The following is a 16211-nucleotide window of genomic DNA, read 5'->3' on the forward strand; positions in this document are numbered from 1 at the left end:
GAGTTTCCAGGAAAAGATGGCAAAGTACGTAGATCGAGGCCCCTTCCCTCTGAGAGACTGAAAAACCAGCTGCCTCCCAGCACTTTGATGTTTTCTAGGCAGTCACTCCCTGATTGCCCAGAGGAAGGAGCGCTGGCCTTCCTTGGCCACAGCTTTTGGGAATGAAGGGCAAAGACTTCTAGAATCAAAGAATTCAGAGCAATTATGGAAGCTAAGAATTCAGTCCTCATATTAGAATTCTCACTTATGTTGAATTCTAAAATACTGGAATCACAATCTCTTATATCTGGAAAGTGGCTAGATAGACGGGTAAATATCATTTTTCTACTCCATGCACCGCATTCTCAGATACCCTAACTGGTACCCTGCCCAGCACCAGCGGCTAAAGGAACCTGGAACCGAGGCTGGTATGCCCAGGATGGTGAGGAGGTCCTGCATACCCGGCCTGGCTGCTCTCTGGCGAGGGCCATGCCCAACTGGGGCCCAAACACAGCTGGCATCACTCCCTGCAAGTGCTCAAAACATGCTTTGGTGCTGGCTGGGGTGGAGAGCCAAGTTCTGCTCCCAGGAACGAGGGGGTATAAACTCCTGGTCACTGCAGCTTCTCTGGAAGGGTTCAGGAAACGTTTCCCATGGGCACTGAAGGTGTTTAAACACACCTTAGGAGACAGTGTGGGTGGGAGAAGCCCCTGAAACTGCTGTGTGACCTAAAATAGTTTGGTAACCCTCTCTGGGTTCATGTGGTCTCTCCTATAAACTCAGGGTTGGGAGGACTTCATTGACCCACTAGAAGTCCACAAAGGCTAGCATGGTGGTGAGGTCCAAGCACCATAGATTCATGTTGTCTGGGTTCAAATCCCAGCTTTACCACTTACAGGTACGAGGTTCTGGGCAAGTTGACCCTTCTGTGTCTCAATTTCCTCCCCCTGTAAACTGGGGATAACAGTGGCACCTACCTCATAGAGTTTTCATGAAGACTGAATGTATATATATGTGTATATGTAATATGTTTATAACAAATTATATGTCATATTATATATGACATCTGTAGTATTATATATATTATAATGTGATATGATTATATATACATCACTTAGAAGAATGGCAGACACATACTCAGCACAGTTTAAGCATTAGTTGTTATCATCATTGTTGGTATCTCATCACCTGGACGGAAATGATGTGTTTACCCACAATAAGGCGGCAGAGACTCACAAATGGTGTTGTGTCTTTACTTTTGGCTAAGATTTATGTCAATTCAATGTGGGAACAGCGGATTTGCTCCTGCTGATGCAAAGTTTTGACTGGCAGCTCCATATGACTTTCCTTAATTTTTTTAAACGGAGGAATCTCTTATTTCTGAATGTAGGTTGTCTGAGCGACCAGAACTTTTAAAACATGGAAGAGGTCCACTTAGAGGAATCTAGCCTAAGGAAATGACCAGGAATTCACACAAATGTTTCTTTTTTTCTTTTTTTTTGCTGTACACGGGCCTCTCACTGTTGTGGCCTCTCCCATTGCAGAGCACAGGCTCCGGACGCACAGGCCCAGCGGCCATGGCTCACGGGCCCAGCCGCTCCGCGGCATGTGGGATCTTCCCGGACCGGGGCACGAACCCGCGTCCCCTGCATCGGCAGGCGGACTCTCAACCACTGCGCCACCAGGGAAGCCCTCACACAAATGTTTCTGTACGAGGATGTTCACTGCAGCATTATTTTTTTTAATTTATTAATTTATTTATTTGGCTGTGCTGGGTCTGATGACCTCACTGATGACCAGTCTTTACCAGAATCTGAACTGGGTGTTGGGAACAAAGTCAAATCAGACATGAGGCCCATCTTCGTGAAAGTCACAGTTCAGAGGGGAGACGAAGATGAAATATACAACCCCAGGACTACTCTATTCTCAGTTTCATACAATAGGTAACCATTTGTTCACATAGTCAAATCTGGCCAAGAGATGGGGCTTCTGCTCAACACCAGACACTGCACTGAATGCAGGGACACTGACGCGACTGGCCTTCAAGGGGCCCCCAAGCTGAGAACACACGCCGCGACCCTGGAGCCTTCTTTCCATCCAGAGCAGTGGCCTCTGACTCAGTGGCTCTGGAATGTGGTTCCTGGCCTCTCATCAGTCTGGGTCTACTCTTAGTGGGTCTGACTGGGCAGCTGGGGCCTGGGAGACTGGCCTTGCTCAGGCTGGGGCGACCTTTCAGACCACCTGCCTCACTGCCCTGTGCACTTATTTAACTTGGGAGGAGAGGGCAGAGGGGAAGTGGGCACGTAGAGAGGGTGCATGTGTGCAGACAGGTGTGTGTGTTTGAGTGTGCTGTATCCATACATACACACAAGCATGCAGGCGTACATGAGACGTGTGGTGGGTGCCTACAGGCTTGTGTGTATGCATACATAAAATACATATAAATGCACGCCACTAGGCATGCATTTAGTAAAACATTAACATAGTCTATGAAATATGAACACAGTGTAATGATATTAATGTATCATTGAGTGTGTTTTAGAAATCATAACAGTGAATATGTATTGAATAGTGTTCTCAGTACCCTACAGGAACTGCCTCATTTAATCCTTACCGCATCCTGACAAGGTCAGTACTGTTGTTATCCCCAGGTTAGAAGTGAGGAAACTGAGGCCCAGAGAGGTTAAGTGACCTGCCTGGGGTCACACAGGTAGTCAGCAGTCTGTCCCCAGCCCACACCCCTGAGCCTCAAGCCGCCTCCACGCTCGGCCCATCTGCAAGCCTCTGGAGCACGTGTGGACACCTGCGCAGGCTGGACGTGTGAGCAGGGGGACGTGTGTGGGAGTGAACAGTACGGGGCGGGAGTGCACACAGGTGCTCATGACAGCACACATCTACAACTCTGTTTACGGGGCGTGGCTCCAGGCGTGCCTGCCCTGCTCCCCCAGCCTGGAGCGCCCTTCTCCGCCTTTGTCTCCTGGTGACGCCTATGTATCCCCGGAGACTCACTGTGGGTGTCACCTTTTCCCCCAGGCGGCCCTGGCTCCTCTGGCTGGGTCAGTTGCAACATTGGCCCTCCCTGGCGCTGTCTTCCGTCGGGGTGAGGGTGTGTCCTTCATATCTGTGTCACTCAGGTGTCTGGAACAGGTCTGACCGGGACATTAACAGCAATGATAACAGCTGCCAGTCGGTGGGCACGGCCGCTGTGACTGGCGTGCGCGGAAGCGGCACCCTCGTGACCTCACTGAATCCCATTTATCAATCGAGGTCTCAGAGGGTGATTGGAGCACGTACGCAGCAGAACCAGAAATTGAACCCCAGGCTTGCCTTCAGCTCTGTCGTTCCCATACCATGTTCCTTTGGGGCAATTTTATTATTTTTTAAGCTTTTATTTATTTGCGATTAGCTATCACGCACCCCTGGGAAACAATTCAGAAAAGCATCTAACATTGAAATAAGCATCCCTCCACCCCTGTCACTCACCCTCCAGCCCACTCCCGAGGCAACCGCTGGTCCAGGTTCTTGCATGTCCAGGGCCCCCTTCCCGCTGCGTTTTCTCACGCTGTGTGTGTGCATGTGCATGCATGTGTGTGGGCACACACACGTGTGCATAAGCACATGCACGCGTGTGACTCCTTCCCGAGAGGTTTTGAGCATCTCTAAGCACGTACGCCAACCATACCTGCTGTTATTTCTCTCTCTCTCTCTCTCTCTCTCTCTCTCGCTCTCTCTCTTTATTTTTGTATTTTTGCATTTATTTATCTATTTTATTTATTTTGGGTGCGTTGGGTCTTCGTTGCTGCGCGTGGGGTTTCTCTAGTTGCGGTGAGCGGGGGCTACTCGTCGTTGCAGTGTGAGGGCTTCTCATTGCGGTGGCTTCTCTTGTTGTGGAGCACAGGCTCTAGGTGCGCGGGCTTCGGTAGTTGTAGCACGTAGCCTCAGTAGTTGTGGCGCACGGGCTTAGTTGCTCCACGGCATGTGGGATCTTCCCGGACCAGGACTCCAACCCATGTCCCCTGCATTGGCAGGCGGGTTCTTAACCACTGCACCACCAGGGAAGCCCTATTTCTCTTCTTTTACATAAATAGTGGCGCACCCCACACCCAGATCTGCACCTTGCTTTGTCTACTTCACAACACATCTTGGCGATCTCTCCGCATCAGCATGTAAGAACGTCCTCACTGCTTTTTATAACTGCTTGACCCTGGAGCAGTTATAAAAAGTTATAACTGTTATAAAAAGTTATAAAAACGTGGTGGGGAATTTATTAAACACTTCCTACTCCCAATGCGGCCATGAATGTTCTCGTACAGGCGCAGACTTTGACTGAATAAATGGATCAATGAAGGAACGAGTGAAGGGGAGAGAGGATGCCCGAGGTTGGGGCCTGGGTTATGGGGGGATCCTGGGCGTGGGGCCAGAGGTACCTCCAAACCTGTCTTTCTAAGGAAATGGGAGAACGTGAGAATCCGCTGGAGCCTTCAGGGTCACCGCCAGCTGGGTCCCAGGTGAGGGTCTCTCGGCAGGACCGCCTCGGCTCCTCGTCAACAATGCAGCGACGTCACACTGCTGGTGAGTGTGCCCGCCATGAGTCACCTTTCACACCTGCTTGGCCAGTGCAGCCAGCCGCCCCCCTCTTGAAGCTAGAGATGCCTCCGCTGAGGTCGCCGGGCCAGTGGGTGGCCAAACCAAATGAGCACCTTTGGGATGCAGGCTCCATGCCCCGCCCTGATGGGGGAGATGGAGACACAGAGATGGCCACTGACCTCGTTGAACCATGAACCAGAAACCACAAGGGAGCTTGGAGACAGTGGCTAACCGGGTCCAGGGTGCCCAGAACTGGGGCGGGTCTGGTTTGGGAGTTCAGGGAGTGGAGTTGGAGGTCCAGGCAGGGATCCACACTGCAAGAGCTCAGGGACTTTGAGAAGAAGGTGTGATTGGCACCCCTCGTGACACAGGGGGGAGACTGGAGCTGCCGGATGGTGAAAGGGCAACAATTCAGGCACCTTCTTGCCCTTTCTAGGGGCCTCCAACCTTCCTAGCCCCCTTGGGAGGAACCTCTTGATCTGCTTAACTAGGGAAACTGAGGCAGGAGTGTGGAGGTGACTCATCCAAGTCAGCCCAAGAGAGGTGCACCCAGACCTCCCCCCAAACCTATGCCCCAAGGAAGGGACCCAGGGCACCTGGTCTCTGGGCAGTTTCCAATGAGAAGACCTTGGTCAGCTTGCTATGAGAGCCACGGACCTGGACTCCAGCTCTGTGACCTCAGCGCTACTGAGTCCCAGCCCCCTCACCTAGAAAATGGAGGTAACTGCGCACCTCCCTCACTGGGCTGTTCAGGGGACTAAAGGAGATAGTGAATGCAAATGCCTATTCCAGGACCCGGCACACAGTAAGTGCTCCACAAAAGGTAGATATCTTTCTGTTTGGGCAGGTGGCCTGAGTAAGAAGATTTGGGCGCTGGAGCCAGACATGCCGTGATGTGACTTAGTAAATTACTGACCTTGGTGAGTCATGTCCCCTCTCTGATCCTCAGTTTCCTCCTCTGCAAATGGGCTCAGCCCTTCAAAGAGTTGTTGTCTAAAAGTCTGCTCACGGCAGGAGCTCCCTCAGTGTAAGCTCCTCCTTTCCCGGGCCTCAGAGTCCACTTGTAAAGTCAGATGGGATGCTGGGATGACAGGGATGACTCAGAGTTACAGCCTAGGCTCTTTCATGTGCCAGAAACTGCCAGTAGCTCCTAGCACCTCAGGCTGGTTGCTGGGCTTCCAGGCTGATTTACGGGGAGACCCAGACCTTTGCCCTTTGGCGTGGGAGTGAGGGTGAGGCTGAGGCTGTGGCTGTGCCCTGTCTTGAGGGTGCCTGGCTGGGTAGTCATTCACTTCCAGTCAGTCAGTCAATCAGTCAGTCAGTAAGTCAATCAACAAACATACATCATACCGAGACTCCATGTGTTCTGTGCTGGGTCCTGGGGAAACAGAAGTGAATCAGAGCTGGTCCCTGGCTTGGGGGGCTCACAGTCTGGGGGAGCCATGTGGAGACAACATGTCAAGTAGAAGGGCTGTGGAAGCCAGAGCGGGCATCTAGCCCCATCTGGGGGATCTTGGAGGTGGCAGGTGATGACTGATCTGAGTCCTGACTCTACTGGGTCTCCCAGAGGAGGGGCGGGGAGTGGGCAGGTGAATGTGGAGGAGAGGGGTGAGGACAGATGAGTGCCTGGCTGGGCACCCTTAGGAGCTGCAGGTGCCTTCGTGGAGTGGAAACCCAGAGCCCAGGGATCCTGAAGGGGCAGGGGCTCATGTGCCAATACTTGATCCTAGGGCAGCAGGGGCTCAGAGCAGGGTTTCACAAAGGGAAAACCCTGTTTTAGAAAACCCACACTGGTGGTGTGCAGATTGGATGGGAGGGGAAAAATCAGAGGCTGGGGACTGGGAAAGATGCAGAATGAGGCATGGGCTTGGGGACAAAGATAGGCAGTAGCATCCAAGGGTGGAAAAGGGGTGGCCAGGAGGAGAGGGCAGTACCCCACGGCCACACTGGGCTCCTCCCAGACTGCCAGCTTCCCCCACCTGCTGGGGCCGAGACGGCGCAGGGGCAAGTTGGTGAGAGCTTGCTAATAAGACACTCTTCCAGAGGATTTATCATAGAGCCCCTGAAGGCGTCTGGCTTTGTACCTGGCAACACATCCCACCCCGAGAGACGGGAAGTCTCAGGACGCCCTGAAAAGTGACAAGTGGGAATCTGCCAAAATGGGAGGAAGAGGCCTGGATTCTCACAGAACATGGAGTCGGGGTTTGGACCAAGTGTAACCAGATCTCCTGGGAATGGCAGGGGGCAGGGACAGCCAGCCGACTTCTGACTAATAATAATAAAATAATAGCTCCTGTTTTTGAAATACTTACTGTATTCTGGGCCCCAGGCCATGCATTTTACTTCCATCATTTCACTTAATCCTCATCACCACCCCATAACAATAACAACACCACAATGAGCACTAACATTTTCATTGCATTTTACTCTGTCCCAGGCACTCTTCTCAGCATTTTATATGTATTGGCTCATTTTTGCGCTTCACAACACTCCTGCGGGGTATGAACTACTATCCCCATTTTACAGATGAGGAAACTGAGGCACAGAAAATTTGTATAACTTGCCCAAGTTTGCAGAGCTAGGAGCTAGGATACGGATGGAGGGCTGTCTTGGTCCCCTTACCCCCCGCCACTGACCTCAGCCCTTACTCCTTCCTCATCCTGCCTCTCTCAGGCATCATGGGACGGGGAGGGGAGGGTCTGCATCATTAGTGCCTTCTGAGGTGACATTGCCCCCCCCTTCCCAGAGGAGCTGCAGGTCCCTGGAGCTGAGGGTGAGATGGTCCCAGAGCCCCTGGATGGGGTGGGCCTGGGGTGACTGAAGCTCTAGGCCTTAGAGTAAAGTCTGACAAGGTGTAAAGAGTAAAGGTGACAAGGAAGTGACAAAACTTCTCTGTCCTCCCCTCACAGCCTCTGTCCCCCTCATGGCTCCCCACCCTCTGTGGCCTGACGAAATTCAGTGGGCCCTTGGTGGGCCTTTTCTCCCAGCCCCAGTCGGCCACTCCCTTCTCAAAGCATCCGCTCCCTCCGGTTGCTGGGAACCTACTTACTGCTCTTCCTTAGGGTCCTCTCCACCTCTCCACCCCCCCGCCCCCACCCTGCTACTTGCCACCCTGAGACCAACTCAGAGCCTTCACCAACCCCCCCTGCTGATGATGCCCACAGCCCCGTCTTTGCCCAGACCTCCGTCCTGAGCCAGGGCACCGCCCACCTAAAACTCCCCAATGGCTCCCCACTGGGTTAAGAATGAAGCTAGAGGGACTTCCCTGGCGGTGCAGTGGTTAAGACTCTGAGCTCCCAATGCAGGGGGCCTAGGTTTGATCCCTGGTCAGGGAACTAGATCCCACACGCATGCCACAACTAAGAATTCCCACGCCACAACTAAGGAGCTGGTGAGCGGCAACTAAGGAGCCCTTGAGCCGCAACTGAGGAGCCCACAAGCTGCAACTAAGACCCAGTGCAACCAAATAAATAAATAAATATTTTTAAAAAAAGAAGAATGAAGCTAGAGCTTGGATGCAGGGTCCCCACCCTCCTTGCAGACTGAATTCTATTCTAGCTCTGGCCTGTTCCTCTGGCCTCATTTTGGATCCCTGTACGCACTCCAAACTCCAGCCAAACCCAGCTGCTCTGTCCCCGAATGGGCTTTCCTTTCCCATCTAGTGCCTTTGAATGTGATGTTCATTTGACCTGGAATACTCTCTCCACCCTCTTAGTCTAGCTAGTTCCTCCTCAGCTCCAGGGCCCCCTCCTCCAAGAAGCCTCCCCTGACCTCCCAGGCTGGGTTTGCTGCATCCTCTGTGCTGATTGTGGCCTCTTGTAAGTAACTGAAGCGGAACAAGTTGGAGGGAAGACAGGGCCTTGATAGCAGCCTTGAGACTGAGGCTGCCCAGGTCTGGAGTTCCCAAGAAAGGCTTGGGTTGCGGACAGACAAAAGCCAAGGACAAGAGATCAAAGACAGAGATCAAGCTTGTCACAGGAAAACACGTAGAAGGAGAAGACAGGAGAGCTGAGGACAGACCCTGGGGAACCCCAACATTAGAGGGCTGGACAGAAGAAGAGAATTCTCGGGAGACTGAGAAGGAGGAGGTGGAGAGTTAGGTGGAGAAGCCAGAGCGCAGAGAAGAAAGCTAGCTCCCAGTGAATCACCCCCCAGCATCCATGATCAGGGGTTGTCCCCTCCCCTTGACTATGGGCCGGCCCTGTGACTTGCTTTTTTTATTATTATTATTTATTTATTTTGGGCTGCATTTGGTCTTCGTTGCCGCGCGTAGGTTTTCTCTGGTTGCATCCAGCGGGGGCTACTCTTTGTTGCAGTGTGTGGGCTTCTCATCACGGTGGCCTCTCATTGTGGAGCATGGGCTCTAGGCGCGCGGGCTTCAGTAGTTGCAGCACGTGGGCTCAGTAGTTGTGGCTCGTGAGCTCTAGAGCGCAGGCTCAGTCGTTGTGGCGCATGGGCTTAGTTGCTCCACGGCATGTGGGATCTTCCCGGACCAGGGCTCGAATCTGTGTCCCCTGCATTGGCAGGCGGATTCTTAACCACTACGCCACCAGGGAAGTCCAGTGACTTGTTTTTGATTAATTTGATCGGAACAAGTGCCACAGCACTTCCAAGCCTGAGTCATAAGAGGCTTGTAGATTCCACCAGCATCACTTGAAACTCTCTAAGGGAAGTGAACTGCCATGTAAGAAGTCGGACTACAGACTGCCCTGAAACTGCCATGCTGTGAGGAAGCCCAAGCTAGTCACGTGAAGTGGACACGTGGAGAAAGGGAGAGATCTGTCCTGGGGCCCCCCAGCTGCCACCTTCACCCCAGCTGAGGCACCAGATATACGAATGAAGAAGCCGTCTTGGACGTCCAGCCCAGCCACCATTGACTGCAACTGCAAAACAGATACCAAGAGAATGGTCCAGTTGAGCCCAGTCCATCCACAGGACCAGGAGTGATAATAAAAAAACTGTTTTTCTAAGCCATTAAGTTTACGGTAGTTGATTACACAGTAATAGATCATTGAACCAGTTGGTAATTTAATACCTGAATAACCCTCTGTGGTAGACATTATCATTCCCATTTAAGAGATGGGAAAATAAAGCCCAGAGAGGGATGTGATTCTGTGAGATTCATGTAGCCAGCTGGAGGCAGCAGTTGGGGTTTGAACCCCTATGGGGTTGTCTGATACCCCACCCTGTGCTCTTTCCGTAGCACATACTTGGTTGTCTGAGGAGGCCAGACCTAGCAGCCAAACCTTGTAGTTTCGGCCAGATTCCCTGTGTGACAGGTTATTGGGGTTTTCCCCAGGAGCCTCACCTGGGCACCTGCTGGAACACTGGATTTTTTTTTTTTAATTAGATGTGAATCACACAGTCAAATGCACAAATCATTAAGTGTGCAAAGTGGCAAATTTTTACATGTGACCACTACCCAGGTCAAGATATGCTACATTTCTGGCACTCCAGAAAGTTCCCACTAGTCAATGTGCCCCACCCTACCCAGAGCCCAGATGACTGTCACCATAGCGACAGTTTTGCTTGTTCTTGAACTTCCTGTAAATGGACTTTTCGTGGCTGGCTTCTTTCACTTAACATTATGTCTAGAAGACTCATCATGCTGTTGCATGTAGCAGTAATTTTTTTTTAATTTTGCCCGTGCCGCGCAGCATGCAGGATCTTAGTTCCCCAACCAGGGATCGAACTCGTGTCCCCTGCAGTGGGAGCTCGGAGTCTTAAACACTGAACCGCCAGGGAAGTCCTAATAATTCTTTTTTTATTGCAGTATAGTATTCTAATGGATGAATATGCCACCATTTGTTTATTCATTCTACTCTTGATAGACGTGTATTGTTTTCAGATTTGGGTTACTATGAGTAAGGCTGATATGAATATCTTTGTACTAGTCATTTTATAAACCTAAGCACTCATTTCTCTTGGGTGTATACGCAGGAGTGGAAATCCTAGGTCACAGGGTAGGTGCGTATTTAACTTTATAAGAAACTGCTGGGACTTCTAAGATCTCGCATAGTGTGCAGTGCGGCCAAAAAAAAAAAAAAAAGCCAACAGTTCCTCACTGTGCTAGTACCAAGAACACTCCCACCAGCAGTTCGTGAGAATTCCAGTTTTTCATATCCTCAGACACTTGGTATCATTAGTCCTGTTAATCTGAGCTATTTTTTAGTGGGGTGGGGTGGAAGTGATCTCTCATTGTCTTTAAGTGGTTCAGGTGGGGCACCTGTTCATAGGTTGGCCAGAGTTTTGGGTTTGTCCAGGAAGCCCTGCCTGAGAGGGTGGCGTGGGAGGGAGCCGGTGAGGAGGATGTTCCCATAGCCCAGGTGCTACACAGGCAGCCCGAGTTGGGCTGAGGGAGTCATGAAGACAGAGGATGGACTCGAGGGAGGCCTGGGGGTGCTGGTGGGAGACAACAGAGCGTGGTGAGGATGGGCAGGGCGCTGGACTCAACCGGCTGGACACTGGGGCTGCCCATGGGGTGCTCCTTATGAGACAGAAGTCCTGAGGCAGGGCAGTGCCAAGCCTGGGTGATTTGATGGCTCGGGGTCCTGGTTCTTCTTTCTTTCTGCTCAGCCATTTTTAGCATATAGATGAGGCAAGATGGTGGCAATGTGGGGACTTCATCCAATAGTGTCCAAAGGCTGGGAGAAAGAGGCCTCCCTTCCTTGTGCCCCACCCCCCTTTTGGCCGCACCGTGCGGCTTGTGGGAACTTATTTCCCCCTCCGGGGATTGCGCCCAGGCCCTCGGCAGTAAGAACATAGAGTCCTCACCACTGGACCGCCAAGGGGTTCCCTCCTTGTGCTCCTTTTTAAGAGCAAGGCAGACCTTTCCAGATGACCCCCTCCAGCCCTCCACCCCAACCAAGACTTTCCCTGGCATCTCATTGGCTGGAACTGCAACGCATCCCATGTTCATTCCTAAACCCATCACTGGCAAGGGAATGGGGCACATTTCCCCCACAGCCCACAAGCTTACTCCCCTGCGGGTCATTCCCTGAACGTACCAGGAAGTTCACAGGGCGTCTGATCATGCTGTTCCCTTGGAACTGGAATGCCCTTCCTGATTTTTCCATCTAGAAAAGTCATATTCCAAAGCCACCTCCAAAAACCCTCTATGACCTGAGGGCTGGGTTGGGGGTCTCCTCTGGGTTCCCACAGCCTTCCGGGACCCAACCCAATGTGACCTGTTTTTGTGGCCTCGGTGCAGGGTAGGGCCAGTTCTTGTTCAACTCTATACACCCAGTGCCCAGCCCAGAGGAGGTGCCCGAGGGTTGATGGGAATCGCATGGGGCTGGCTTAAGTTGTCCCCTCATCTTCATCACCTTCGCCACAGCCCTGCAAATCGGACAGCCCAGGCTGGACTGGCAGTACCTGGGGCCTCTTCTCAGCCCCACGTGGAGCCACAATCAGCACAGCCAGCCAGCAGGGATGAGGCCTCCTGGCCTGATGGGCCTGGGGTGGCCTCGTCCACTGCTCCCGCCCCCAACCCTGCCAGGGCTGGACAAGCCCTGTGGGCACAGCCTCAGTATAGGACTGGGGCTGAAAGGTACCCATTTGATGCAGAAGCAGATTAAGGCTCTTAGAGAGGGGCGTGGCTTGCCCAAGGTCAATCACCGGCAAAGCCTCAGCTCCAGTCCTCCCTCCAAGGCTGGGCCCAGCGCCCACTACCAGGCTTCTCAGACTGAGGGGCCTTGTTAAAGTGCAGATCCTGACTCAGTAGGTCAGGGCGGGGCCTGGACTTGGTGTTTCTAAAAAGCTCCCTGGTGTCACTGCTGTTCCTGCTGGTCTGCAAACCCCACACGCAGCTGCAAAGCCTGGTGGGGGAACCAGATTCTCAACCCCACCCTCAGAAGCCCACATGCTGCCCCTTCAGGAAGGGTGGAGCGCTGGCGGGGGCGGGTGGTGAAGCCACTTTAAGAAACCCCAACCTCCATTACCCTCCCTGCCCAGCCACCCAGGACACCAGAGCTGCCGGAACATTTTATTAAGTTAAGGCTCACAGAGCAGGAGAGAAACGCCTGCCTGCACGGGGTGGTCCCCGCAGATCCATGCCCAGCACCCCTCAGAGGAGGGGGTGGGGCCATGGGGACAGCTGCTGGCTCCCTTTGTCCATCAGTCCCTCTGTCCAGAGTCCCAGGGAGTAGGTCCCCCCAGGGCAGGAAGTAGTTAGTGGGAGGTAGGGTAGAAAGAGGGTGGCTGGCTCCCGGCCTCTCCCAGCAGAGTCAACCCTGCCATAGCTGCTGCTGGGCCTCCGCTAGACCCCGGGCCAGGCTGTGGGCCCAGAAGCCCAAGCAGGCGTCTAGAGACACAGGGGGAGCCAGTGTTAGAGGCACACGCCACCAGGAATTGCTTTTTAAAAAGTATAAAGTGTTTGGGGAAAAAAAAAAAAGGAAAAAAAATCTATATAAAAATCTCTTCACATATAAAATCCTGAAGAAGGTGCAAGGTAAGACCCAGTGCTAGGGGCGCGCTCAGATACGCAGAGAGTGTGCGTGTGTATGTGTATGTGTGTGGACGTGTGTGCGTGTGTGTGTGTGTGTGTGTGTATAGTGGGTGTGAGTGCATGTGCGGCCCACAGAGGGTGGGGAGAAAGCTTGGCTTCTGACGTCCATCCAGCAGGGAAGGAGGGAGATTGGTCCCCTTGGGCTGGGGGTCTGCAGCAGGGCTGGACCACGAGGACCTAGAAGACAAGAGTGGAGGAGTCTACTAATTAGAAAAGATACACACACCCCAGTGTTCATAGCAGCACTATTTACAATTGCCAAGACACAGAAACAACCTAAGTATCCACTGACAGATGAATGGATAAAGTATACGTATACAGTGGAATATTACTCAGCCATAAAAAAGAATGAAATAATGCCATTTGCAGCAACATGGATGGACCTAGGGATTACCATACTAAGTGGAGTAAGTCAGACAGAGAGAGACGAATATCTTATGATGTCATTTATACATGGAATCTTTAAAAAAAATGATACAAATGAACTTATTTACAAAACAGAAACAGAGAAACAGAAAACAAACTTATGGTTACCAAAGTGGAAAGCAGGGGTGGGGGGAGGGATAAATTAGGAGTTTGGGGTCAGCAGATACACACTGCTATATATAAAACAGACAAATAACAAGGTCCTACTGTATAGCACAGGGAACTATATTCAATATCTTGTAATAAAATATAATGAAAAAGAATGTATGTATGTATTTCTGTATATAACTGCAGCACTTTGCTGTACACCAGAAACTGACACAACATTGTAAGTCAACTGCATTTCAATTAAAAAAAAGAGTGTGGGAGTCTGGCTTAGGCCAGGCAAGGGTGGCTGGCAGGTCCTTCCAATGCCTCTTGGCCCCAAAGGCTGGGCCAGATCCTCTCCTCTGGGCTTCTCCCCAAGCCTGGCCCACAGGGTGGCCTCTCCGGAGTGCCTTAGGAAGTCCCCAAGGATGTGTTAGAAAGAGGAAGCTCCAGGTAGACAGGGCAGTAGGAAAAGGCATCATGAAAATGTTTCACACCCTGCCAAGTCGGGGATGACCGTGAGCAGAAGTAGGACAGAGCACGGCCTCCAGTGATGTCCGGGGTGTGAAGCACGGAGGAAGGAACGCTGTGGGTGACCAGTGATGCATGCTGTGCTGCTGGGTCTAATGGGGGGTGGCCACGCCGGATTTGCCACCCAAGCCCAGGCAGATCAGTTAGGGCACTGCCAGCCCTGAGGAGGGGTGTGGACTGCTCAGGCTGTGGCTGTGGCTCTGTGTTAAGAAGCACCCGCTGTCACATGGCGGGGACAGGGCGAAAATCAGACCCTGAACTCACTGGCCCACCTCTGAAGACACATGCTCAAGTTTACAGAGCAGCCTCTGGCGGAGTCTGACAGGTCCCCAGGACAACCCCGAGTCGCTAGTGTCACTGTCCCCATTTGCAGAAAGGGATACGGAGGCTAGGAGAGGGAGGTACCCTGGCCCCCATGGCAGGGGGAGTCAAGTGTGGATACGGAGGCTAGGAGAGGGAGGTGCCCTGGCCCCCATGGCAGGGGGAGTCAGGTGTGGATACGGAGGCTAGGAGAGGGAGGTGCCCTGGCCCCCAAGGCAGGGGGAGTCAGGTGCGGATACGGAGGCTAGGAGAGGGAGGTGCCCTGGCCCCCACGGAAGGGGGAGTCAGGTGCGGATACGGAGGCTAGGAGAGGGAGGTGCCCTGGCCCCCACAGCAGGGAGAGTCAGGTGCGGATACGGAGGCTAGGAGAGGGAGGTGCCCTGGCCCCCACAGAAGGGGGAGTCAGGTGCGGATACGGAGGCTAGGAGAGGGAGGTGCCCTGGCCCCCATGGCAGGGGGAGGCAGGTGTGGATACGGAGGCTAGGAGAGGGAGGTGCCCTGGCCCCCACGGCAGGGGCAGTCAGGTGCGGGTGAGCCTCAGCTCACACCTCCAGGCCCCGCGTGGCCTCAGCCCCGCCCAGCCCGGGGCGCCCACCTCTACTCGGCCAGGCTGTTGCGCACAGCCTCCTTCTCCTGCAGCGCGGCCATGGCGAGGCGCAGGTGCTCTTTCAGCTGCTCGATCTCCCGCTCCGACCGCGTCTTAATGTGGTTCAGCTCCACGTACACGTCCTGGTACTTTCCCGAGGTGAAGCGCCTGTCCTGGGGGACGGGGAGGGGTTGTGAGGGCACAAAGCCCTCCTTCCTGGCCCTGCCCACCTTCCGGCACAAAGCAGCCAGGCCCCTCCACTGCCCCCATGGCCTCCTCCCTCCAGGTGGCCCCCCTAGATGGCCCCCGGCTCCACCCAGTGACACAGGTTTCGGCGTCATTTTCATCCCATTCAAGATGACAGCTGAGGCCCAGGGAGGTGAAGCTTTTGTCCGAGACCAAACAGCAGTGAGTGGCTGGGAGGAGAACCAGGTCAGCCTGGCCCAGTGCTTGGGCCCCTTCCATGAGTTTGGCTCACACACACTTCAGAGCCACCAACATGCAGCGGGTGTCAAAGACAAAGGGACATGGCACCGAGGGTGGGCCAGACTGGGCCCCGAATCCTGGTCCCCCAACTCCCAGCAACACGGCTTATCCCTCACTGCAACGCACGCTGCACACGTGCAGGGGTTTTGGTCTTGCCCACGGCTGTCACCCAGCACCCAGCACAGTGCTGGGCACATAGTGGGTGCTCAATAAATATTTTCTGACTAAATAAAAGCAAATGTGGCCGTGAGCAAGTCTCTTACCTTTCTTAGCCTCAGTTTCTTTGTCTGTAAATGGGAATAGTGACACCTACGTGGGGGAGGCACGGGGAGAGCCTGATGAGGCCAGGAGTGGCCAACACAGAGCAGGTGCTCACAAGATGGGACACAGCTAGATCCAAGGGCTCCCCACCCCGCTGACGCCCTGCCTTGGCCGGCTGGGACTCACCTTCTGCATCATCTGGAGCTCATCCCGGAGGCACTGTACCTCCTTCTTCAGGTACTGCAGCTCATTCTCCTTCACTCGCAGCAGCACCTGGGGTCACAGGTGCCAGGCTGATGCAGGGCCAGAGGCCAGGGCTACCCTGGCTCACCGCACCGCTGAAGCATGGCTTCTCTCTGCCTCAGGCCCCTAGAATGCAGCTCCCAACCTGCACCAAGACCCGTGTCCCCAGGAGCAGACTCCTCCAGGAAGTCCTCTCTG

At 53.4% G+C, this 16211-nt stretch overlaps 1 protein-coding gene across 10 annotated transcripts in view; it reads right to left on the reverse strand.

Moving 5' to 3' along the window:
• TRIOBP (TRIO and F-actin binding protein) overlaps positions 1-16211 on the reverse strand; it is a 125772-nt gene that overhangs the window by 46632 nt on the left and 62929 nt on the right. For 7 of the 10 annotated variants that reach the window (XM_060164458.1, XM_060164461.1, XM_060164462.1 and 4 more), the window contains 3 exons: positions 15957-16043; positions 15033-15196; positions 12539-13249 (listed from right to left, as the gene is read on the reverse strand). In XM_060164458.1, the coding sequence (XP_060020441.1) occupies positions 15035-15196; positions 15957-16043 (249 nt within the window). In that variant the 3' untranslated portion in view covers positions 12539-13249; positions 15033-15034. Of the gene's footprint in view, positions 1-7670; positions 9450-12538; positions 13250-15032; positions 15197-15956; positions 16044-16211 lie in introns of those variants that run through there. The other 3 variants (XR_009543238.1, XM_060164460.1, XR_009543239.1) reach the window with 3 other exon arrangements.

The sequence above is a fragment of the Lagenorhynchus albirostris genome, chromosome 11 (assembly GCF_949774975.1).
Source record: "Lagenorhynchus albirostris chromosome 11, mLagAlb1.1, whole genome shotgun sequence".
NCBI classification, from domain to species: Eukaryota; Metazoa; Chordata; class Mammalia; order Artiodactyla; family Delphinidae; genus Lagenorhynchus; species Lagenorhynchus albirostris.